The 27402-nt window shown below is 39.4% G+C and overlaps 1 protein-coding gene across 9 annotated transcripts in view; it reads right to left on the reverse strand.

Moving 5' to 3' along the window:
* FARP2 (FERM, ARH/RhoGEF and pleckstrin domain protein 2) overlaps positions 1–27402 on the reverse strand; it is a 99208-nt gene that overhangs the window by 65849 nt on the left and 5957 nt on the right. For 8 of the 9 annotated variants that reach the window (XM_031957460.1, XM_031957464.1, XM_031957463.1 and 5 more), the window contains one exon: positions 22405–22636. In XM_031957460.1, the coding sequence (XP_031813320.1) occupies positions 22405–22608 (204 nt within the window). In that variant the 5' untranslated portion in view covers positions 22609–22636. Of the gene's footprint in view, positions 1–22404; positions 22637–25055; positions 25206–27402 lie in introns of all 9 variants that reach the window. The other variant, XM_031957461.1, reaches the window with a different exon arrangement.

Here is a 27402-nt window from a genome sequence, read left to right on the forward strand (position 1 = left end):
TGGCTTCCGCCTCCACCTGGATTGCTCTCTCCAAAGTTATCAGTAACTTCTTTCTTGCCAAATCAAGTCACAGCTTTTTCTTCACCCTCCACTTGGCCTCCTCCTCTTCCTCCAGGCCCTCTCTCCTGTTCAGATTTCAGACTCTTGCTCTTGCCTAATTCTTTTAACCTCCTTCACATCCTCCTTTGTGGAACTTCACCTAGGTCACATCCCAAATCATGGGTGTCCCCCAAGGCTCTGTACTTCTTCTGTAACAGTAAGACAGTAATCTCCCTTGAGGATCTTATCACCTCCTCTGGGTTCAACTACCACCTTGCCACAGATGAATTCCAGGTCAGCACACTCAGGCCCAATCTTCCTCTGAGTTCTAGTTCCTCATCACTTGTGGAAATCTTCAAGTGACTTGTCCCACAGACATCTTAGACTCAATATCCCCCAAACACAACTCCGTAATGTTCTTGACCCACCCTATTCACCAAATCTCTCCCCAGTTTTTCTATTACTGGTTGAGGGCACAATCCAGTCAAATGAAATCAAGTCAACTAGCATTTATTTATTCATTTATGTGCCAGGCACTATGTGAAGTGCTAGGAATACAAAAAAGAGCAAAGACAGTCCCTGATCTCTGGGATCAACTGACCAATCAGAATAAAGAAAGGGCTACAGTCACCTAGAGCTACATGCTGTGAAATTTTGTAGTTAACAAAAAAGGCAGCTAACTTGTCTTCAATATGTCTGTCTTCCTGCTATTTGTACACCAAAGCCCTGTTACAAGGCTACCTTCAGCAGCCTGCTGCTGGTCTCCCTGCCTCCAATCCATTCTCCTCTTGGCTTTGAACATGTCATCCTATTGCTTCCAGAAACAAACAGGAAATCCTTTTTGGCATCTGGAGGCTTTCACAGCCTGTTGTCTTCCTATTTTCCAGGGTTCTTAGATTTACACCTCTTCTTCTTGAATACAGAAATAGTGATCTATTTACCATTCCTCACACCAGACACTCCATTTTCTGAAACTCCATGGGTTGACACCGGCCATCCCCCATATCTGGAATGCTCTTCTCTCTCACCTCTGACTCCTAGCATTCCTGGATTACTTCAAAACTTGGCTCAAATTCCACTAAACAGAGAAACCATTTCTGGGTCCCATTTGCGGCCAATGAGTAAATTCCCTTGAAAATTATCTTCCAAAATTGCCCTGGCATGGGTTCTGTCAATAAAGTTATTATAATAAAAATAAATTTAAAAAAAGAAAATTATCTTCCATTTACACTGTATACATTTCGTATGTATGTAGCTATCTGCATGTACCTTGTTGCACTGCAATGTTAGCTCAAAGGCAGAGGCTGATTTTGTATTTAAACACTTCATTATTCCCACTACGCAACAAGATGTTTGGCTCATCTGTTTAGTAAATGCTTGTTGACCTACTAGGCACTATGCAACGTGCTAGGTTCTGGGGATATAAAGACAAAATGAAAACTTTTCTAACCCCAAAGTTCTTTTGTTGAGGAAACTCACTTCCTTTCCTACAGCAAGGTTTTTGCAAAGCAATTTTAATAATAGTTAACATTTTTATGGCACATACTATGTGCTTTATATTTACATCCCATTTGATCCTCACAATCCTGGGAAGTAATTGCTCTTATTATTCCCATTATACAGATGAGGAAACTGAGGCAAACAGAAGTTAAGTGACATCCAATGTTCAATCATTTCATTATCTCACTCTTTGTGACCCTATTTGGGATTTTCTTGGTAAAGATACTGAGGCAGTTGGCCATTTCCTTCTCCAGATCATTTTATAGATAAGGAAACTGAGGCAAACGAGAGTAAGTGATTTGCTCAAGATCATATAACTCATAAGTGTTTGAAGCTGCATTTGAACTCGGGCCTTTCCAACTCCTACTCTGATGTTTTATCCATTGTGCTACCTAGCTGCTTTTATATTCAAAATTATGACTGAGGTTTCAAGTAGGAAACTGGAAATATTTCAGCCCATTTCTATGCTTATCATTCCTTATTTTTTAAAGTGTTGCTGCCCAACCTCTCTTACCTACACAACCTCTCCTCGATCTTATTCCCACCAGTCAGCACAGAGCTCACCCTTCATTGGGAATGTGGACACTTGCCACTGTTGTTGCTTGTCCGTTTTCAAAGAGGACCATGACGTCAGGGAGGGGATGCCATGACATGTAAGTGACTTGGCTTTAAATGAGGGAGGACTGGGCAAGGTGCCTTGCCTCACTCTCCCCTCCAGAGCTATCGGGGTCCAAGGGCCAGACAGAGATCAAAACAACTGGAGATGGCCCTGGATGCAATGGGAGACCTTGGCCTTTTTTTTTTTTCCCTGCGCTTCCAAAGTGGCAGATGATTTAACAATTTAGGAACTAGATGTCTACTTAATCCAGTCAAAGTCTGGTTTAATTTATTTTATGAAAAACCAAATTCTAAATTTCTTGAAGCATTAGTACAATTAAAAGCAATACAAAATAAGACAAATAGACAGTTATGTCACTACAATTTACTTAGTACCAGCTGGGCATCCAATTTGGAAGTGTTTTTCAATTGTTAAACTACAAAATAAATTATAAGCAATCACATATAAAATTATAGGTAAAACAGACTTTTTTTTTCTTGTTGGATAATGCCATTTTAAAAGTTGTTCAGTGCTTCTAAGCTGAGACATAGAAGTGTATTGTTAAAAATGTTACATTTACAAGAGTGGCATTAAATATTTTGCCTTGATGCAAATGAGCCACAAAGGATTGGCAAACAAAGTACTTCTTTATTCTTCGTCTTGAGCACTGTGGGAAAATTCTTCCTGAGACAACTTGATTTACTTCTTCGAGTTGTTTATTCCATGTACCCATTTCCAGTTCATTTGCTAAAACAGAACTCCTCCAGCCACCCAAATTCCTACGCATCCTTTTTGGCAAAATTCAAAATCCCCCTCTCTACACGAAATGATGCTGCATGACACTTCTTGTCAATTAACTCAATCACTCCATAACAATGCAAGTTCCTATTCTACTGGGTAATTAAAAAAAATCTCTGAGGAATAGGAAGCTCGAAATGAACACATGTTGGATTCTTTAAAAGGTCACCAGTATTTCTGATGGCATTTCACTCTCATCTGGGCATCTTCCAAATCTTCAATTCTCAGAGTCCTAATGTGCATGATGCCAATGTATTCAGCTTCAAATGCCATTCAACAAGCCCACAAAGCTGAAAGATGCTGAAATACACAGCTGTGGGCGCTTCTTCAGCTTCTGAAAGACAAAATACAATTCGAGGCCTTCCCATCTATTTGGGGCCTGGAAAGGAGAGACGCTGGATAAGATGGAGTTGGAACAAATCTATTTTTAGGTCATACCAGCATGCTAGGTGGTGCAGTGGATAGTTGCTGGTCTAGAGTCAGGAAGAATCCTCTTTCCAAGTTTAAACTGGCTTCAGACACTTCCTAGCTTTTTTGACCCTGGGCAAAAAAATCACTTAACCTTAGTTTGCCTCAGTTTCTGTATCTGTAAAGTGAGCTAGAGAAGGAAATGGCAAACCACTTCAGTACCTTTGCCAAGTAACTACCCAAAAGGGTCACAAACAGTTGGACACAACTGAAAAAATAAAACATCACATCATCATAGCTCATATTTACAGCTTAAGCATAACCATAAAAATTGTCCAGTACAATGCAGATAGATGCACGGCTCTAAGAACAGAGAGATCCAGAAAGATAAAGACTAATTTCCAGACCCCAAATTATATTATAAAACACAAGAATCAAAATCACTTGGTACTGGTTTAAAAATAGAAAAGAAGAGCAATGGAAGAGAGTTGTCAAGGAACAATGAAAATTAACTAAACACAGTAATTCAGTGTTGAATAAATCTTAAAAAAAAAACATATATTACTCAAAGAAACAATTTATTTGAAAAAAATTTCCAGGAAAATGGAAACCAATTTTTAAACCAATATTTTACAATGTAAAACTACAACAAATTCAAAATAGACACGTGACTTGAATTTTTTTTTAATTTATAAAACATATATACATGGGTAACTTTTCAACACTGACTCTTGCAAAATATTCTGTTACAAATTTTACCCTCTTTCCCCCACCCCTTCTCCCAGATGGCAGGTATTCTAATGTATGTTAAATATATTAAATCTAATATATATGTATACATATCCATACAGTTATCTTGCTGCACAAGAAAAATCAGATCTAGAAAGAAAAAAAAACTAAGAAGAAAAACAAAAATGCAAGGAAACAACAGAAAGAGTGTAAATGCTTTGTTGTGGTCCATACTCAGCTTCCACAATCCTCTCTCTGGGGATATATGGCTGCTCTCTTCATTACTGAACTGGAACTGGTCTGAATCAATTCATTGTTGAAGAGAACCACGTCCATCAGAATTGGTCATTGTATAATCTTGTTGCCGTGTATAATGATCTCCTGGTTCTACTCATTTCACTTTTGCATCAGTTCCTTTAAGTCTCTGCAAGCCTCTCTGAAATCATCTTGCTGATCGTTCTTAAAGAACAATAATATTCCATAACAATCATGTACCATAACTTATTCAGCCATTCTCCCATTGATGGGCATCCACTCAGTTTCTGGTTTCTTGCCACCACAAAAAGGACTGCCACAAACATTTTTGCACATGTGGGTCCCTTTCCCTCCTTTAAGATCTCTTTGGGATATAAGCCCAGTAGTAACACTGCTGGATCAATGAGTATGCACAGTTTGATAACTTTTTGAGCATAGTTTCAAATTGCTCTCAAAAATGGCTGGATTCGTTCACAACTCCACCAACAGTGTTATCAGTGATGTGACTTGAATATTAAAAGCCATACCATTGAGAAATTAGAAGAGAAGATCATCTACCTTTCACAGTTACCTTTCACAAATAGATCTGTCCTACCTCCATCTTATCCAGCATCCCTACTTCCTACAGTTTTCATCACAACAAATTCAAAATAGACATGTGACTTGAATATTAAAGGCCATACCACTGGAAAATTAGAGAAGATCATCTATCTTTCACAGAATATCTCGGACAAAGAACCAAGATTCAGGGCAAATAGGCAACAGAAATGGAGAAATCTAAAAACCATCTATTTCCTAATAGATAAATGAGCAAAGGACAGGAACAGACAGTTCTCAAAAGAAGAATTACAAACTAATAGTGAGCACATGAAAGAATGTTTCAAATTACAAAAAGGGAAATGAAAATCAACAACCCCGACAAAGATCACAAAAGATGGAAATAGCTGACTTTGGAGGGACTGTGGAAAAACAGGCACATTATGTTTGCTGGTGGAGGTATAAATTTATGTAACCACTACAGACAGAAATTTAGAATTATACCAATAGAGTACCCTAAAAAATGAGTCTATGTCATGACCCATAGATGGGCATATACTCTAAGGAAGTAATGGACCAAAAAAAAAGTTGGAGAGTCACCAAAATATTTATAGTGACATTTTTTTGTGGTAGCAAAGATGCCATCAAACAAAAGCCAAAGAAAGAAAAATTAAGCAATCTGGAATATACAAAGGAAATGAACTATTAGTGTGCTAGAAAAAAAATGAATATGATTAGTAATTGTCAATAAATATGCATTTATTAAGTACCCATTATATGCTAGGTACTTTGCTAAACTCTGGGTTAAAAAAAAAAAAAATCAATGCAAACTCAGTCCCTGCTCCCAGTCTAATCTCCAATGTCTCCCTACTGCCCTTAAAGTAAAATGTAAAGCCCTCAATTCAATCACAAGTACTAGGTGCCTAAAAGTGCCAGGTACAAAGGAACAATCTCAGCCAGCTCACAGTCAGATGGAGAAGACATATATGAGTCTATGCCAGATGAATATGAAGAAAATAAAAAGTAGTTTTAAAAAATGAATAGAAATGGAGGGCATTAGGAGTGGGAAAGTTTCAGGTAATAAGGGATGACTGAGTTGTGCTTTAAAGGAAAAGGGGGATTATATGAGGGAAAGATAAGAGAGAATGCATTCTAAACATGGGGGATAGCCAATACAAAGGCCCAGAAATGGAAAACCAAGAAGGAGAAATGGAGTGTGGGCTAAGGAGAATAATGTTTCATGAAGTTGGGAAGGCTGAAGTCAGGTTGTGAAGGACTCCAAAAACTAAACAAAAGACTCCTCCTCTGGACAACAGGACCTGGGAGTTGATGGAATATGGAAATGACATTGAGTGGCAGCAGTGTAAAGGATGGATTGGAAGAGGGAAAGGCTGGAGATAGGGAGAACAGTGAATAATCCAGGCTGAGGTGAGGCGGCCTGTGACCAGAGAGAAGGGATCAGACAGGAGAAATGTAAGGAGACAGTGGAAAAGGAAGAGCATTTTGGACCAGGATGTCCCAGGGACTTGTGCAGACACAGTTATTTGTACAATCAGTCCTCAACATCTGTTCGACTTTCACGCATTCCCGGACTTTTATTAGTATCCTCATTTTCAATTTTGCATTGACAGCCATGAACATCTGGGTCTCTACTCCCGTGCTCTGAGTGAAACTCTGAAGGATCTCCAACAATCCACAGAGCAGTTGTGCTGATGAAATGTTTCAAGTCAACACATCCTTCACGATCTCCAACACCATCCAACCACAAAGGCCAGAGTGTTGGAGTTAATGTCAAGATCTCACCAATGTCACAGTCTTCAATATGTGACTAAAGTCCCATCAACCTTTCCCTTGATTTTCAGAGGGGGTTATGGGAGAGAAGTTTATAATAGTACAGCAGGTAAAATTCAGGTTTAAAAATGTTTCAGTTTTAAGAATTATATTTGTTGTATTTCATTTGTGGTACTTAGATTTCATGTATATGAAAAGTGAATGTTTTCTAAAATCAATGTGATTTTATTGAGATGTTCTCACAAAAGGTCATAGGATTCTAAGAAATTACTAATGAGAAAAATGTTTTGCACGTTACCAATTTGATTTTATGTACTGCATTTTCTAGATTATTTCATGGTTGCTGTGTTAGAAAAAATGCCTATGAGAATTAATGTTTTGCCATAAAGAACTGCACTCAGATAGGCTATTTTCAGCAATCTCTAGCAAAATATTACAGTTTTTGTGTTTGTGGAAACCTAAATTCCCTCTTAAATTCATTTTTTTTACTTTGCATTGTTTTCTGATAATGTTTCCCCAGCAAAAGTTGAGGACTGACTTTAATTACTATTCTCAAAGCTACCTTTCAAAAACCAAAGGTTGCAGGGGTGGATGCAGCTTTAGCTCCCACAGACAAAGGAAGAGCAATGCTTACTAATCAGGGGCATAGAGATGAAGGGAGAGGAGACGCTTGATGCCATGGTACGGAGATGGTTGGGAAGTGGTTGCTAAGGTTAAGAAGTTGGGAGGTTAAAAGAATGGTCATATTTTGGACAAAAATAGGAAAGTCTGAAAGAGGGGAGGGTTTGGGGAGAAAGATAATGAGTTCTGCTTTAGATGTATTAAGAGTTTGAAATGTCTTAGAAATATCTAGTTTGAAAGTTTTAAGGCAAAAGAAATAGTACAGAAGATGGGGCACTGGACCTGCAGGCAAGATGGCCTAAGTTCAAGACCAGACTCAACCATATACTAGCCTTAGGACTCTTATGAAAGTCACTTAATCTCTAACTACCTCAATTTTCCTCATCTATAAAATAGTGATAACAAAATCTACATCCCAGGGTTGCAGGGAAACTAAAAGGAGGTCTCTGTAAAATAGTTTGTTAACTATTTCAAATACTATGCAAACCTTAGCTATTATTGTTGTTTTTATTGCTGCTGTTGTTACATGTCTAATAATATTGCAGAACTGAAGCCCAGGGAAAAGAATGGAGTTGACTACATAGATTATCGGGATAATTTACACCCGGGGAGTGGAGGTGTGGCCAAAAGAAAATGACATTTGAAGATCTTTCTGGTATCCTGGTATCCAATAGCCAAGTGAATGAACATCCTTCAGAAACTCCCAAGATAATCAGTATATCTTATAAGCACACTCCAATAACTAATTCTCTCTTTACTAACCAACTTTTTTTTAGCTTTCTCTTCATGGCCCAGCAGTCTACCTAACTTTATCTTGTACTTTTAAAGCACAAAGCAGGATGAAGTTCCAGCAAAACTTTTGTCTGAAACCTGTTATTCATATTTTTAACATTTTTTAAACTAAGTTTATTTCCCAAAGAGACAAAAATAAATCTGTAACTCAAATATAAATAGAAAGAGCTTCCTGGGATTTGTATCAAGCTCCTAAAAGCAAGCATTGCTTACAATTCTAGGCAATGAGCCACTGTCTGCCAACTATGTACTATTACCAGTTGGTATGAAAGGAGACCCAATTGTCAAATTGTATATAATATTAGTAGCACTGGCTATGAACAGTTTTTGTTTGAGACAACATTATTCCGGCATACAACTACCGAAATATGGAGAAACAGCAGAAAGAGCTGCAAAGCCCAACCAAATATACTTGCTATCTCTCCTCCTCTCCTCTGAGACAGAGAAGTAAGCTACCTTCTCACTTAAGTTCACACTCCAACCACTAGCCCACTGCTACCTCCTCCGGTTTCTGAACAACCTTTCCCTCTCCTTTTTCATTCAATCCCCATCTCTCAACTTATGCCTTTCCCATCTTGACCCTAGAAGGATCTTCCCTGACATTAGGAGAAAACTCAAGGATGTTCTGCTTTAGTCTTCCTTTTATTCTGTTACTTTATTTTAAAAAATCACTAGATTAACCAACAGACTCTTTTTTGGAAAAGAAGGTATCTCTCCTTGAGGATTACCAGATTACTATTTCCTCTTAACTGTTAAAACATAAAGACACATTTTGGGATGCAAAGGAGGTAAAGGAGAGAGACCACCATCTGTGATCTTCACTTGAAGGGTGTACCCCATTATAAGTAAAAGGGAAATGTTTATAATTAGAAATTGAGCTTCAAGCAATTGTTTACTCGACTTTATTGAAAATTATTTTAATGGGAAAGGACAGCTATTCTTTTTACTCAAATTTATGTAAATGGATCCATTTGAAATACCAAAACATGCCAAGAATATGTCTCCATTTTGACAGAATTAAAACAAAAGCCAAAAAAAAAAATGAATTTTGAATAAATGGTAGAATGCATTTCTCATGAACAGAAGGGACTCTCAATTTAAAATAAAAAGACTATTATTGGCCAGGGACAGTTAGGCGTGGCAGTGGATAGAGTGCCTAGCTTGAGTCAGGAAGACCTGAGTTCAAATTCAATCTCAAACTCTTCCCAGCTGTGTGCCCCTGGCAAGGCACTTAAGCCTGTTGCCTCACTTTCCTCATCTGTAAAACAAGCAGAAGAAAATGGACAAGCACTCCAATGTCTCGGCCAAGAAAACCAGCATCAGACATGGCTGAAATGACAGAACAATGACTGTAAATCATCCAAACTAGCCTCTGTCAAAAGCTGATGAAATGCCAGACAGAACATACGAATGACTGGGAAAGATATCTCTCTCCTATGGCTTTCACTGTGGTCAGGATAGGTCTGGAATCAAACTTCTTAATTCAACAGAAATAGATGGGGTAACACAGACTGTAATTCCACACACCGCTATGGTAAACGGAGAGTGGGTTAGGCAAAGCACAAAATTAGACACGCACTGAACATTCGTTCTCATCAACACTCCTGTAAGCAACCACATTTTAGATCCGCCTAAAGACTTATTTTTGTTCTTCAGTGAGTAGTTACAAAGCCTCCAAAAATAGAATTCCTCACTAAGGCCCATTCAGGGCCTTAGAGAAGTTGAGACAATTTTTTAAAATGTGTCTTCTGTATCAAACAATATAAAAACAATTTTATTCTTCATTAGCCACTATAAATAGAAGGCAAAAATAATGTACATGCTATTCCCCAAAATATGCATAGACTTAAAAAAAGCTTTTTTGAGATGTCTGTAAATAATAAAACCTCCTCAGAATTAAACAAAACCACTGTCAAAGTCACTACAAATCTGTAGTTCTCTATAACTGGACTCTAGAGCTAGAGCAGAGAGGGATGACAGAAACCATCTAATCCACCAGCAATTTTACAGATGAGGAACCTGAGGCCTAGGAAGGTAATATTTCTTGCCCAAAAATCACACTGATAAGTGTCGAAAAGTAACCTGTTTTAACTGTTTGCCTCCGTTTTCTCATCTGTAAAATGAGCCGGAGAAGAAAATCACTCTAGTATCTTTGCCAAGAAAACCCCAAGTGGGGTCACAACTCAAATGCCTAAACAAGCCCCACCACCTCTGACCCCAGAGCCAGGGGTCTTTCCACTGTTATCACGCTGGAACTGTTAGAGAAGCAACTTCTCCATGGCAGTGAATTTCCACCACTTCAGCTACCTCCCTGAGAGCCACAACGTCACCATTTTAACGATTCCTGGTGAACAGCTTTCAACGATGGATTCCACATTCCCTGTCTTTTAGAAGAGACAAATCTGCCTTCTTTACTCACCATGACATGAATCCCCCGTGCAGAACCAGGCACCACAGAATAGTGGATACCTTGAGAGGCAAGTTAGACCCCCAAAGCGGCCCAAATGAAGAGAAAACTGGCTCAGAGTGAAGATGTGAGTATAGCTAGTGTGCCCTAATAGGGGCCTTGCCCCCAGGCCTCCTTTAGAAGCCCATCCTTCCCATTCCCCCATACCACCAACTGCCCTGAAGGCGGCCTGGACTAGGCTGAAATCCTGACTCTCACATACACTAGTTGGGTGGCCCTGGGCAAGTCACTTAACTCCCCCTTGCTCTGGATTTCCTCATCTCTAAAATAGGGATATTAACAGGACCTACTTCACAGGACTGTTGTTAGGATTAAATGAAATAACAGATGCAAACCACACTGCAAACCTCACAATAGTATATAAATGCTAACTGCCATCATCATTATCATCTCTGCCTCGTCAGGTCAGATCCTTGTATGCCTATTGTCTTCTCCATTAGAATAGAGCCCAAGAGGGGCTGGGGCTCTGGTTTTGGTGCTGGGGCTTTTTGGTCTGTTTTCATATCCCCACAGCTTAGGGCACATTTCCTGACACTTTCTGACAGTAGGTGCTTAATAAATGCTCACTGTTATTGTTGCTATAAGATCTCCAGGGTATGTGGACTTGCTGGCATTTATTGAGGCTACTCTGAGACCCTATTTCGTTGTTTTCTCTTCTCAACTCTATAAGTTATTAGATATATAATCAATCTCATGAACAGAATGTTGGAGCTGGAAAATAATTTAGAGATGATCTATTCCAAACCCCCCACTTTAAAGATGGGAAAACTGAGACTTTGAATGGAAATGGTAGGTAACAGAGGGCATAACTGCTTTGGAGAAGTTACCCCCTTCTTGACCTGCAGAACTGGGAGCAATGGGTTAGAAGCAGCTATCAGACTTCATATGCAGGAAAACTTCCCTGCCCAGCAATCTGAAAAAGAAAACGGGTGCCACAGGAAGTCATGAGAAATGGCCACTGAGGTCTCTGCCACCTCCGAAATTCTCTAAAGTTAGAAGGTGCCAACCCAGTGCCCTTCCTATTTTCATATAAACATAGGATCCCATTGCCAACCTAAATGAAGCTAGAGGTGGTCCAGTTATCAAATTTTCAGATGACAAGTGAAACTGAAAGATCTCTTGGCAGGAATAGTATCACCTAAACTTTCTATCTCTCCTACACTTCCTGCACTGCTTTGTATATAGACAGCACTTAATGAATATGTGAATTAATGAATCTTTTTACAAATAGAGTTCTGTCAACACCACTTGTTTTTATATCACTTAGATTCCAGCTATGTGTCTCTCCCCCCCCCCCCCAGAGAGCCAATCCTTATATCAGAGAATTTTTTTTTTTAAGAAAAGGAAGAAAAGAAAAATAATCCAGTAAAAACCAATCAATCCATCTAAAAATAAATCAGAAATTTTGTGCACTGTTTTCCATTAGTGGGCCCCTGCCAGACTCTCCAAAGAATCAGCTTGCCCTCTCCCTTCTTTAGTCAGTCTTGCTGCTTGATACTCTACAATATTCATGACTTTTGTGGCTCTTAACATTTCTGCTGCTGTAATTTATCATGCTGTGATTATGTTGGTGTCTATTAACTGTTTTCTTGGGTGTGCTTCCTTCATTTTACACTAGTTCATCTAAGTTTTTCCATGTTTCTCTATATTCATCATATTCACTATATCTTACAGGACACTATAATCCTTCATATTCATGTACAGGGCTTGTCATGCCCTAATTGACGGGTAGAACCTTTGTTTCCAGTTCTTTGTTTCCACAAAAAGTGTCAGCCAAGATATCTTAGTGAATACATAACTGTTCTTTTTGTCAGTAACCCCTATGGGATTTATTCCTAGTAGTACAGCAGAATTACTGCATCAGAAGGAATGGACATTTTCGTCATTTTGTCTGCATATTTCCAAACTGCTTTTCAAAATGGTGCAAGTGATTCCCTGCACCTCCACAATGAGTAAGTAAATGGGCCTGGCTTCCCCACTCTCACCCCACCCTATTCCTATTTTTGTCACCTTTGCCATTTTGCTGGGTGTAGGCTGCCAACACTCTTGGGCTGGGCACTGGGAGTGATCCTAAGCTTTTTTCCCTATGCCTGTCATCGATAGTCTGCAAGCCTTCAGAGCACTCACTGTTTGCTCTGACCACTATTAGTTTCTGTGAATGAGCAGGAACCTTGACAGGCAAAATGGGCCGAATCTATTAAAAGGAAATTTAGCCAATTTAATAAACCAAGTTTTAGAAAATGTGAGACACATGTGATCAACAATTTACTTTGTAAAAGGCTCTGGAGTCAGGAGGGCCTGAGTTCAAATCCAACCTCAGACATTTGATACTTACTAGCTGTATGACACTGGACAAATCACGTCAGACAAAACAGATGGGTTAGCTAATTTGTTAATTTTCTTTTTTTAATTCATTACAAGTCAAGGCTAGCTGGATTGGGGAGAGGGGAGAAGGAGCCTCCTGAGAAATGAAATGAATGTGACATGAAAAACATTAAGATATCAATCAATATAACTTTTAAAAAAAAGGGAAGTGGAAGTTGCTCGTGGTCTATAAGCTCAATATGGGCTAAGAAGTAACATAATGGCAAAAAAAAGGAGAACCCCATTCTTTAGCTGCACTGACAGGAGCCCAACTTGCAGAGGGAGGGAGGAAAGCGTAACAGCAATCCCCTTCTGAAGCAGGCAAATCTGTGATCCGGAGCTCTACCTTAGGGCACTTTACCTTAGGAAGACCCTGACAAGCCAGTATATCCTGCCAGGTGCTAAGGAGGATTACAAAGACAAAGCTAGGCAGTCCTTTTTTTCAAGAAGCTTATATTCCCTTTCCCTCCCTCCCTTCCTTCTCTCCCCTTCCCCCTGCCTCTCACCCTTTCCCTCCTCTTTTTTCTCTATTCCTCCTCCCCCTCTCTCCTGTCCCTCTCCATCCTTCTCTCTTTCTCTCTTCCTTCCCCCCTTGAACTTTTCAGTATCAGGAAGAATGGAGGCTGACAACCAGAGGGATGGATTTTAATAGAAGTGATAAAAGGAGACCAGTTTTAGTAGCAATCTAGATTCCTCAGGTTTTCATCCCAGGAGATTACTCAGTCCTGGAACTCATACCTCCAAAGTACCCTTAGTACTGGGCTCCTCCCTCAGATTGGATGGCTTCTCTCAGAAGCTCCACATAAGAAGAGCGATCAGGCCAGCCATCTCCACCTTTTTCAGCTAGCGGCAATCTAGATTCTTCCTATCACACCCTCCCGAGATAAAGCAGAAAGAAACCCCTGAGGGGTAGACAGAGAAGCCTGCCGCCAACAAGTGCAACCATCCCAAGGATTTCCTCTAGCATTTCCACATGAGGAACTGTCCGATGCAGACACAGTGAGGATTAAGTTCTTCTAGTCTCCAAGACAGGGAGGTAAGAGTCCTAATGTCTCACATAGGAAATCAATCTGACTGGAAGAGGAGGTAACTTAACTGGAAAGGGAGAGTGGGAGCCAGACTGTAGAAAGCTTTACAAAGGAAAAGGAAGCCCACTGAATATTGTTTGGGGAGGTAGTAGAAGGGGTAAAAGGACATGAGCAGAGCTATGTTTTAGGGAAATCCCAGCATGTGTGGACTACTGCAAGAGAAAGACTGGAGTCAAGGACCCCAATTTAGAAGCTCTTGCAATAATCTAGGCAAGAGATGATAAGGACCTGAAACAGCAGAAACAGGGGATGTGGAAAGAAAGGGGCGACTTTTGATGAGGACAAGGCTTGGAAACCAGCTGGATCTGGGGACCAAGGAAGAGGAACAAATAGCAAGGATTCTAACATTAGGGCCATTGGCAAAATGGAAGATGGTGCCAGAAAGAGAAACATGTATTGGAGGAGGGACAGGTGGTGAGAAAAATATAAAATTAATAAATATATATATCATAAGCATGCTACATATTTACTAAACATGTTTATAAATTGTGATGATATTAAATATATATTTTACAAATAATATATAATAATATTTATTTTGAAATATAATTTCCATTTTGGCCATAGTGAGCATGCATGCCTAGGTAACAACTCAGATGTTCAAAGAGCACTTAATAATACAGGACTGAATCACAAGTGAGTCCAAATGATGGAAGAAAAATGATTTTACTGATCAAAAAGGGAAAACAGAGTGTGTCAGTCTGGGGATATGGGACAAGGGACTGAGGACTAAGTTTCAGTTAACGGTGACCCAACCAAGTGCAGACAGATAATAAGGATTGTTAGGATCACAGGCCTAGAATTGAAAGAAATCTTAGATTATCTAGTCCAAGTCCCTCACTTTATAGATGAGGAACTGAAACCCGGAATACATTCAATGACTTGCTTCTAGTGAGCCTAAGAGGTTTGCGTCTAGGCTGGCCCACATTGTCTCTCTCTGCCTTGGGCTAAGGGTCTGCTTAAAGGGCAGCTGAAGCTGTGCATATGAATACACTGTCTATGGCCAATAGGGCGAGAAAAGAAAAGGTCAAGAATCCAAAACTGAACAACACGCATATTTAGGAAATGAGAAGAGAAAGAAAGGCCAGAGCAAGGAGAGTGAAGAAGGGAGGATTCTACACCAGTGCAAAGGTTAAGGAGAAGGAGGCCAGAGAAAAGCTGTTTGGGTAGGGGAGGTCTGACATGGGAGAGTTCGATATCAGAAAAATGGGAGGGCCACAACCTCAGCTGCAGGGTGTGTTCAAGGAGAAGTGGAAGCAGTAAATAAAGAGCATTCATTTTTAAAAGTTTGGCCAGGAAGGAAACACAGCTAAAATGCTAGATAAACTGCACAGAATGCTTTTTGTTGTAAATAGAATTTTTTCTTTCAGAAATTACCTTTCATAACTCACAGAAATTTAACTATTAAGATAGTTTTTTTGTTGTTGTTGTTAACATGTGAAAGGACAACTCTGGACCTGTTGGTGAAAAGGGAAAGCACCAGACACACCAACCCCCATCTATTTCTTCTAAGTCCCTATTTTTTGCTTCAAGGTTTTCCTTTTGGCAGGAGGTAGAGGGAAGAGGGGAAAAGAAACATAAGTGATTTGAAAGTTGAAACATTTGTGCTTGGAAATAGCTAAAGGATAATTGCTACCTGTCAACAAAATAAAAGAAATTATACACAGCTCCCCTTTGTTTTGCTTTTGAAATACACAGAAACTTAAATAAAGAATTAAGTTTGAGAGAAGATGAGGACAAGGATGAGGGGTGGGCAAGGAGATGAGGATGAGAGAGCATCTGGTATGAGAATATCTACAACTACAGCAACAAAAGCCGTTTCCTGAAAACCTCACCTAGAATTTTTACTAGCCAATACTTTTTTGAACAATCCTCCCTATATTCAGACTAGAACCTAAATTTGTGTAGACTGGTATAGTGTAAATCGATTTCCTTCTTTCTTTTCATTTTGCTTTAATTGGCCAGAAGTACTTTAAATCCATGTAAGAATCTCTATTCATTCCCTGTTTTCTCCCTCTCTCTCAGTAGATATATCTCTCTCCTCTCTCTTTCTTTCTCTCTCCCTCCCTTCCTTCCTTAGCTGCTTCCTTCCTCCCTCCCTTCCTCTCTAAGAATAAAAATAGTCACTTTTCTATCATGCATCCACCCAATCTCACCACATCTCGGGCAACAAAGTTCAAGACAGACACCAAATCCCCCAAACAAAATAATATGTTTTGAAAAGCCATCGTAAGATTAAATAATCTGTCTACCCTAGAAATGTTAACTAGCTTTCTTTAAAGCAAAGCAAAACAAAAAAATATACTTCTATTATCTTTAAATTTTAGACACTGAATTACTAACTTTCTCTTCTGAGGGCAGACAAAAATAAGTTCTAAGGCAGTTTCTTGCCATACTTAAGATTTTCATGTGGTAGCAATGACAAACATCTGGCCATGATTCTGTCTGGAATTTTGACTATTCCTTCCAGGTCTGAAAGCATCAAATGCTGAATCAGCTCAAAAAGAAAAAATGCTAAAGGACTCCAAGAACACTCGTAAGATTTCAGAATTCATCTGTCCTGCTACATGTCAAACACGTAAACTGGTAAGACTTTTACAACTGACCAAATCACAATTCCTGAGGCAAAAAAGGGTGCAGACACCCGAACAAAAGCCGCTTGGGGCTGGGAGCCCCACCCTTGGCTAGGCAAGTCAGATTTGGAACTGTGACTCCTCTAAGAGAAGCTGTTTCACATAGGAAGACTGAATTCATGGAGAGCTTATTTCAAACTGCTCACATAGGTCTCTCTATGCACAACTTTCTCAATAGTGTTAATATTTAATAAGATTCAAAAGAATGACTCCCAACAGACACATCCCAAACATGCCCATTTACACTTGGAGCCAAGAAAAAGGTTATAATGTTCTAATCTTCAAAACTGCTAACAAATAACTCTCCATTCTTAAAAAAAAAAAAAAAGTCTCATGGAAGCCTGCCGATCCACTTCCCATTTAGGGGTAGTGTCCAGTCTATTTTTCACATATGACTGTAGTTTCAAACTCAAAGCTTTACTAGTGCATATCTAAAACCACAGGAAATCACAACCTAACATACAAGCTTCCAAATTACTTCCTTTATGACTCTGAAAAAATACTTTCGAGATCTGGAGCCAGTTTCCTAATTTCAAAACCACAGAATTCAGTCAAGTATATACAAATCAGGCTTTATGAGCGACATCAACTGGCCCCTGATCACAAATAGCTCAAAACTGCACATGGCCATTTCAAACATTTAAGAACAAGGTAAAAATCAAGACAGTCACAAATCCAGCTTCACCGAACGTTCCAACTTCCTGATGTCCCTGGTATTGTTGTTCTCTTCACACTATACATACATGCTTGTCATATGCCATAAAATAAGAAAAAAATCACTTAATGTAAATTCCCAACTACCACTTAACACCATAAATTCTCTCATTATGTGACTTCACAAACCCTGGTTAATCTTCAGATTCAATAAATGTTAAAGGGCAGGTCAATTCCCTGAGAGCCTCCCCAGCTGTGGATCATAGCATCTGAAGGAGTTGCAGGGCAGCCTTTGCTGACACAGGTGTTGCTGACTGGAAATGAGATAAACTGGAGGCAGAGGGAAGAGGAGAGAGGTCAGACAACGCACCGGCCTCTCAGTCTCCTTGTATCATCCTCTCATGAGATCCATTCTGGGTTGGATCTCCAGCAGTCACTGTCAGGTGGTTCCCATGTATTCCAATAGCTCCCGTGTATTCCAACAAATAAATACATGTTTGAAAATTACAGGTGGTCAAAAAGTCCTGAGTAGCTATAGAATTTACAAATAAGGTATAAAGGTTTAATAGATGTCACATCAAGAGAAAGTTTCTAATCACAAAATTTTAAATGAAAAAATACTTTTAAAAAAGGTTTTAAAGGTTTTAGTAACTTGCTTAGCCAGAAGCGGCAAAGATGCTACAAGAGCCGATACTGACATGAGCACATTCGCATTTGCAAAGCCTGTAACATTTCTCTCATTTGAATCTCATCATAACGATGACAGGATGATTCTAAATTAATTATTATCACCAAGGAAATTTCTTAAAGCCCAGGACCAAGGATGCAGCCCTCAACCCCCCACCATATAAAAACTCCAGGTGCTCTTATCACCTGCTGGCCTTCAAAGCCCATCATAATGTGGCCATCTCCAGCCTAATGTCTTCTACACCTTCTACATATTCTCTTATCCCATCATAATGACCCAGTGACACAGGCCATTTCTGCACACAGCAGGTACATAATAAATGCTTACTGAGGGACTGACTATTTATTTGACAGTTGAAAAAACTCTGAGAGAAGTTCACTGATTTGTCCATAGACACATAGCAAGAAACCATCCAAGGAAGGTCAGATGCAGCCCGCCTCTGCAGAAGCCCACATCAGCGTGACTCCAGGGATGTCGCGCAGCCTCTCAGGACAGAACTTTAAAATTCCTCCCCAAACTATGCCCAAAGGGCCACCAAACTATGCACAGTTTGATCCAGCAGCATCTCTACTGGGCCTGTGTCCCAAAGATCATAAGAGGGAAAAAGACTCACGTGCAAAAATGTTTGTAGCAGTCCTTTTTGTGTTGGTAAGGGTGCCCATCAATAGGGGAATGGCTGAATAAGTCATGGTATATGAATGTAATGGAACATTATTGTTCTATAAGGAAAAATCAGCAGGATGATTTCAGAGAGGATTAATGAGATTTACAGGAACTGATGCTGAGTGAAGTGAGCAGAACCAAGAGAACATAGTACACAGCAAGAGCAAGATTATGTGATGATCAATTCTGATGGACTTGGCTCCTTTCAGCAACTAGGTGATTCAGGCCAGTTCCAATAGACTTTGGATGGAGAGAGCCATCTGTATCCTGAGAGAATTATGGAGACTAAGTGTGGATCACAACATGGTATCCTCACCTTTTATGTCATTAGTTTGCTTGTTTTTTCCCCTTCTGATCAGATATTTTTTATGCAGCATGACAAATATGGAAATGTGTTTAGAAGAATTACACATATTTAACCTATACTTGGTTGTCTTGCTTGTCTTGGGGAAGGAGAGGGGAGAGAGGGAGAAAAAGCTGGAGCACAAGATTTTGTAAAGGTGAATGTTGCATGTATTTGGAAAAATAAAATTCTATTATAATAAAAAATAAATAAAATAAAATTTCTCTCCAATCTCACCTTTCAAAATTACTGAACGAGAGAAAGTGAAACAAGAGGACAAAACAAGAGCTTGACTGTCAAAAGTATTAGACTCCAAACAACCTGACATGAAAACACAGCACTAGGCAGTTAGGTAGCACAGTGAATAGAGTGCCAGGCCTGGAGTCAGGAGGATGTATCTCCCTGAATTCAAATCTGACTTCAAACACTTACTAGTTAACTATGTGATCCTGAACAAGTCACTTGTTCACCTGTATGCCTCTATTTCCTCATCTGTAAAATGATCTGGAGGAAAAAATGGTAAACTACTTCAAGTATCTTTACTAAGAGAATCGCAAATGGGGTCACAACAATAACATTGGTATTAATCAATTAGGTTAAGCAAATCCCTGACCCACCCTGAGTTTACTTAGGACCACAGATCTAGCAGAAAGGGACCTTGAAGGATATCCAGTCTAAGCTCCTGGGAGTGTCTATCCCAACAGCCTCGTTTCAGAGACAAAGTATGGCAGAGAGAAGGTGACCAATTACCAAGTATGTGTCAAAGATGAGGTGTGAACTTGATCCTCTGTCTGCAGAGCCAGGTTCTTTCCTTAACACTAATAACTTTCCATCTGGACTCTAAGTGCCTTGTCCATAGCATGCATACAATACTTGAACTGAATTATTTACTTTTGAAAACTCTATCAAGCATCTCTATCAGCATTTCAATTTTGTGCACAATTTCTGTTCTCATTGTTCCTTCTCTATAAAAAATAAATAAGGTCCCCCTTTTTGACGTCCACCAACATATGGAAGCTTAAACAGAGCCTAGGGTCCCAGGGTGCCAGGGTGCTGACACACCAAACATCTGTGGCTTCGTGAAGAAAGTCACCACAAAACTGGTGACACTTCCAAGGTCTTTTAAGATTTGCAAAGCACTTTATTACCCAAGCCTCACACAATAATTGCGAATTGTGACAAATAATTCTTCTTTACTCTTCCAAAATGACAGGTATTTTTAAGGCCTCTAATTTTCAATATTAAATATGATAATCAATTGTCATCACTATTTGGACGCAGACTTTGACATAACATCTTCTCCAAAGCAAACCCTCAAGTTTCCAAAATGACAGAAAAAGAGTCTCTGTTCTGAGGGCAAGGATGGAACCAAAGCAGGCTTCTGGCAGAACTATAAGGTGTGCACCCGATGGGCCAAAGGCCCAATGCTCCATTTTCTGACTCTTTACCAGCAAGAGGTAGCCTTTAGCTGCCAGGCCAATGAGAAAATCGAGAGAGCGAAGAGACAAGAGGCAGCTCAGTTCAGGGATTTGGAATCTTAGTGTTTTCAAAAGGTAAAAAAATATGTAATTTTTTTAAAGGTAATTTAGGTATCTATGTAGCAAAGCATCAAAAAGCTAACTTGGTTAGGTGAAACTCTGCCAAGCTGTTCCATATACATGTAAACATGTATATGGAAACACGAGTTTCTGCCAAGCTGTTCCATATACATGTAAAAACTAAATTTTCTTCAAGTTTGATAAATGGAGGTTATAAATTCTCAAGCCCAACAAGATCTCTATGTATTTGGAAATCTGCACAGAAACACCACTTCCCACAGCATCACTGCAGCCAGCAATAAACCACAGCACAGGCCAAGGGAGTCTCTCTCTGGAGAGTTCTAGGTTATTTAAGATCTAGATAATCCACACCTGGGCTTTTTCCTCTTCCTACTAAGAGTTTTCATTAATTAGAAGTGAACAAGAGAAGAAAAACCAGATTAACCTGAAAGCAAGCTTAAGGTCACACAATAAAAAACCAAATCAGGAATGTTACCTCATCTGCTAAAATACAAAGCATACCACTGACTGTAGGATCGAGCTTAAGGCCAGAGGGGCCCTGAGACACCAGCGAGTTCAAGCCTTTCCTTTTCAGAGAAGGGATTTGCCCAGGTCACCTATTGCCAGCACTGGAACCTAGCACTTCTGACTTTCAGTTCGGTGCTTTTTGTGAGGACTGTCTGAATGTAGGGACAAAAGGAGGCTTGCAGACTATTTTTGAGTCTCCCAACACAACCAACACCATGCCAAAGGGCCTCACAGGGGCCTCCACAAAGGGCTGTGAGTTCATTATTTCACTTTAGCGTCACCATCATCCCGTGCACTGAGTCACCAGAGTATTCGTCTCCTCACTCCTTCTGTGCCACAGATCCCAATGCCAGAAGCAGGCTCTGAACCCTGATCTTTCTGCCAGCATTCCATCTACTACCATGTCTCTGGGTCTCTTGAAGCATTTGCAAGTCAGCAAGTAGCCCTCCCTCCCCCAAAGGGCATTGTGCCAGCTGTCTAAAGGGCACTGGCTGTTCTCATTGGTTTTCCTTTTTTTTTTTTTTTTTTGAAAAAAACACTCATTGCTGTCTGGTATAAGACAATTCCTGATAATCTCAATTACCTTTTCAAAAGCAGGATGAAGTTTGATTATCAATTCTGATCCATTTTCCCTTATCCCCAGCTCTTGCTCTAACAACTCTGAAGGCCAAAGCAAGTAAGCCTGTCAGTGAGTCACTCTGTGAGAAGAATTTATGGGAGAAGCATCAAGAGTTGATGGCCCCTCTCCCAAGGCTGCCCCAGACCCTTTGGGAGCAGCAGCACTTTCCAAGGCCATTCCTAGTCTTTCAAATCCCTTCTACTCCAATCATCTCTTCCCTTTCCTCCGCCAGAAGGAGACAGCCCTAGACAGAGAAACCTCTTCAGGATTCCACTCATGTCACTTATTCCCATGACCAGATACCTCAGCATCAACCCCCAAAAGCCATTTTAAAAACCTGAAGAAAAGAACAAGTACCTTGTTTAGCTGAGCCAACATTCAATAAACAAGTGGAATCATTTATTTTTTGAACCCTCTGGGATTTATGGTCATCTCTGATGGAGGGAGCAGCAGAAATCTTCCAAAGTGGTTCCCTGACACCCACAGGCTGCCGATTCAGCTAACAGAATTCTACCTATTAATTCTATAGTATTCAGATGACATATGATCAAAGAGTTAAGAGAAAAGGGCAGGAAAGATGCCACTGGGTTTATCCTCCCAGGTTTAGAAAGCTCTGCTTGCAGGCACTTTCATATCTGTATCACCAAAGTACTCTTCTTATTCAACAATGACATAGTGTCCAAACCCATGAGCAAGTAGGAAAGCAGCACCCCCCACTCCCTACCACCACCTGCCCCTGCCAGCCACTCACCTCCACATGGAGTATCTCAATGGCATTGTCCAGCAACTTGACTTTGATAGCAAGGGCCTTCTCTTGCAGTTTGGCAGACGTCTTCGCCATGGCTGAAGACAGGCTTTGCCCTGGCTCCAGGGTGCTCACCCCAGTGTGATTCGGGCCCCCCAAGCGGCTTCCTGAAGTCTCTAGAACTCTATAGGTTCCTTCAATTTCTCCCATGATTCAACAGCATGGAGTAGAGAAACCACTAAAAAGAAGGAGGGGAAGAAAAACCAAAATGCCTAATTACTATGATGACCAGATAAGATGTTCGAATTACATTAAAATGTCATTTACGTTTTTCTTATATCCAGTGTGCTTGTGTGCTCACTCTCCCTCCCCCCCATTCTCAGCTTGCACAAAAATGACTCAATGCTATATTTCTCTCTAGCCCTTTAGTACCTTCTAAGCTCCTTGAGGGCAGGGACTGGATTGTTTCTCCCTCTGTATTCTTGGTGCATAAGGATAAAAGGAAAAGGATTTATGGGGACAAAAATACTGATAGCACCTCTTTTTGTGGTGGCAAAGAATTGGAAATTGAGGGGATGTTAATCAAGTGGGGAATGGGTGAACAAGCTGTGACATATGAATATAATGGAACGCTATTGTGATATAAGAAATTACAAGAATGACTTCAGAAAAACCTGGGATGATGTATATGAACTGATGCAAAATGAAGTGAATAGAACCAGGAAAACATTGTACAATCATAGCAATACCAAAAAAATAATCAACTGTGAAAAACTTGGCTATTTTGATCAATACAATGATCCACAACTATTCTAGAGAGCCCATGATGAAAAACGCTATCCACCTCCAGAAAGAGAACTGATGAACTCGAGTGTAAATTGCAGCATATTTCTCCCCTTTCTTCACTTTTCTTTCTTCCTTCCTTTTTGTTTTTGCATTGCAACATAGCTAATATGGACACACTTTTTGCATGACTTCAAATATATAACTATATTAAATTACTTGCCTTCTCAATGGATGGAATAGATACTGAAGAGAGGGAAAGAATTTTGAACTCAAAATTTTAAAATATTTAAAAAATGAAATCGAGAAGCATCCAATGTCATATGCATAGAATATTCAAAAATTCATCTCAATAAGCTCCATCATTTATCATCAATGATCATTTTGTGTATGTGTGGCTATATATTTATAGAAAATAAGTCACATGTAACTTTTATACAAAAAAGGTTTGTTATGATTAGATATGCACATGATGTTAATGAAGCATTTTTGGGACAGCTGTTCTTATAATAAAAATACCAAAGAGAAAAAAATACATCTATATTAATGAATAATCATAATTTGCCCTCCCCTATATAGTGCACATATTTTAGCTTACTTTCCTTAAACATTCCCACAATATCTATGTTGACTTTTTTACAGTCTTACATTTTGCTCTTTTCCAAGTGACATAAATCAGAATGTAGATTTCCCTTCCTTGTCAAAGGGGAGCAGTATGTGCATACACGCACACACACACATTGCAACATCTCCTGCAACCTTAACTGGGAGGATGCCAACTCAGCAGCATTTACAGAAACACTTCCCACCTCTAGACTGCCTACAAGGAAGGAGAATATTATTCAAAATAGGAAAGCACCCAAGAATTATTTTACCCAGAGGTCAAGAAAATGAATTGACTTGAGGTTCTTCGCACTAAACTATGTTGATTAAAGTGATCTCACTGGCTTCCCATCTTACAAGCAACCCCAATTCTTCCAGTGAATTTTTAAATGGGGCCCTTAAGATGACTGTTCACCAGGCATTTGGATTACATCTCTGGTCCTAGGGGTCCCCAAAACTAGTGGACGTACTGAGCTCTTTTATCAAGTCTCAAAGCAGATAATCTCAGCAGACCTCATTCACTTCTTTAATGCTGTTATGGTCTTGATAAAACAAAGATGGCAGCTTTTCATCTTGACTTGATTATTCCAGTCCTCAGGATTCCATTTCACTCACTCAATCAACAAATCTTTATTAAAGACCATGCCAGGTATTTTGTTGTCCTCATTTAGTTGTGATCAGTCTGCACATATTCTACTTTTTTTATTCTTTATCACTTCATATACTTCTTCCCATATTTTTCTAATTTCTTAATGTGAAAATATGGGAATGTTTAGATTTGTTTTTCTTGGTGTTTTATAAAAAATACATGAATGTATAATCTTTAAAAAAAATAATAATAAAATAAAGACCATGCCAGGTGCTGGAGACCTAAACACTAAAATAAAACAATCCCTGCCCTCAAGGGTTCATACTTTATGAGAGAAACAGCAAATACAAAGCCTAATATCAAATAAAACAAGATCATCTGGAGAGGGAGGGAGAGGCTCTTTGTGGGAGTAGTAGCCCTCCCATGTAGCCTATACCATGCAAAAGCTCAGCAGTGGCTCCAGACTTAGCGACTAGAGTCTCAGTACTGAACAGTATAAATTCAATATCCATCGAGGCGGGCTACACAAAAAGATAGTTTCTAAACAGCTCTCCTGTTCAAAGATTATACTAACTAAGAAACACAGCCCCCAGAAGGCAAAGACATTTATTTACAAAGAAAAGCTCTGCTTTCAGCCCCTGAGTACTCTCCACAGAAGTCCCGTTAGCTTCAGCATACCTACCAACAGAAGCTCCTAGAGCCCGTTCATCAGGATCTGCCAAGCCCTTTGGGTGACAGAAGCAAGACAGTGACAAGGCTCCCTGAAGGGCTCTCGGCACAGTAGGGAAAGTAAACCAGCCACACAAGGATCTGTCTTTCCCAAGGAGTTAAACTGTTCGAGATAGAGATGAGAAAAGCCGTCAGGCGAGGGGAAAGAACTTTCTCACAAGGGGGTGGGGACAGCCAGGTTTTCATCCCTAGGTGCCAAAGAAAGGCAATGGACAACCCCTGCTCTCAAGGTACTCAATATAATGAGGATACTAAGATGCAAACAGTTATGTATAAACAAGTTATGTCCCAGAGAAACTGGAAATGACCAACTGAGGGGAGAAAATGAATTAAAGAAGATCAAGAAAAATGTCCTCTTGAAGCATTTTAGCTGGGACCTGAAGGAAGCCAAAGTTGGAAGAAAGGCCAGGAGGCCAAAGATGGAAGGTCTTGTTCTCTGTCACTAATGCTAACATGGGGTTGAGATGTGAAGTGTGTATGAAATATTTTTTTCTCATTAGCCCATCAACTGAATTAACAAACTTTACTTTCAAAGTATATTGTCCCTTCTAAAAAGCAAAATAATCCAAGTGAGTTTTATCTAGCCCAGTGGTTCTTAAACTTGGTTTTTTAATAGCCTGATGACTATTTCCACAGAAATGGTTCCCTTTGTAATCATATGGCCTTCACCAGCCTGCTGTTCATTCTAGGAAAAGGCAAACATGGTGCTCTTCTTTTTCTAAGATAACAAATATAGAATGGTTATTCTGCAGGTTCCCATCACTATTGTTATCTTCTCTACTTTATGTAGCACCTTAAGGCTTACTGAAAAAATATAAATTAAAAAAAAAAAGTCTTACTGAATCCTTTTCCCACAACCACCCTGGAGAATCAAGATAGTTCCATTCTACAAAAGAGGGCACAGAAAGGAGATAAAACTTCCATTAAACCATGTGAAAAATGAAAATGAACCATGGAATGGCTAAACTACTGTAAAAGTTTGTTTTCTGATATCATATAGTGGTGATTTAAAAGGAACTTCCCATTTAATATTTACTTCAGCTTTAAGATAAGAAAAGCTAAAAAAAAAATACTTGAGGAAATGAAGCACAAAGAAAAAACATACTCTGCAATCTTAAATGGTGACACATTAAAAAGAAAAAGCTTCTTAACATTTTAACATATGCTGGAGAACTTGGCTTCAATATTCCCTTTAAAAATAGGAGCAGCAAAAATAAATAAATAATAAATAATAAAAATAAAAATAGGAGTAGCTACCACTTTAGTAAACTTTATGCTTTACAATTTTTTTTAAATAAAAATGCAAAAGTAACTAAGTATTATCTTCCTCAACTTCAAACAAGAGAGCAGAGGCTCCTGATTCAAGTTCAGGTCTTTCCAATTATAGCCACCTGTTGGCAAAAAATACAATGAAAAAGGCAGGCCTTGAATACATCTTCAAATGGACAAAGAGAAATCATGAGCACCTATGTAAAACACAAAAAAGCAGGCATGGAGAGTCTAAAAGAGAAATAAAGAGTAGCCTAAATTTTTAATAAGACAATCAAATCAAACATGCCAAAGGCCTAATTACATTGTATTTCAGGTCCTAACCTCCCCCCCCCGCCATCTTGTTGATTTGTGCTGCTGCTTTCAGAATCATGGCATATTTAGATTACAAGGCTATGATTTAAGGCAGTACCTTCATTCTCATCAAAGATTTCTTAATCATTTCTTGAAAATCAGCTTAGCCGACATTTCTACAATCCACAAAGCTCAAATGTAAGTATCCTGCCAACCCTAGGATAGAATTATCAGTATTACTGTTCCAATCTACAGATGAGACTGACAGAGAATAAATGATTTCCCAAATATCTGAAGCTGGGCTCCTGAAGAAGGGGTTCCTGAGAGAAGGGAGAAGGTACTGAAAGTAAGTAGATCTCTCTCAAACTACTAATTTCTATATTCTATCCACTATACTACAATTATTGAAGACAATAATTGAATACAGATTTTCAAAAATATACTCTAAATAAATCTTTAAAAAGTTTTATATAGCCTATCTTGGTTTGTGTTTCTCTGGGAGGGAGGGACCCCTGCCAAAGCTTGCCTTTCTTGCCCCCCCTCAGGGTACCTGTATCTAGCATGTCTGGCTCCTGGTCACCCTAACATGCATGAGGCACCCTTCGCCACTTTATATCAATAACTTTCGAATTTGTTTATAACACTCTTAAAAACCTCAATAGTAACTAGGAGCTAAATCACTAAGGAGTGCGTATCAAAAATACATATAAGGCAAGGGAAGAGAGAAATAGAAACAG

Source organism: Sarcophilus harrisii, chromosome 3 (genome assembly GCF_902635505.1).
Source record: "Sarcophilus harrisii chromosome 3, mSarHar1.11, whole genome shotgun sequence".
Lineage (NCBI taxonomy): Eukaryota > Metazoa > Chordata > Mammalia > Dasyuromorphia > Dasyuridae > Sarcophilus > Sarcophilus harrisii.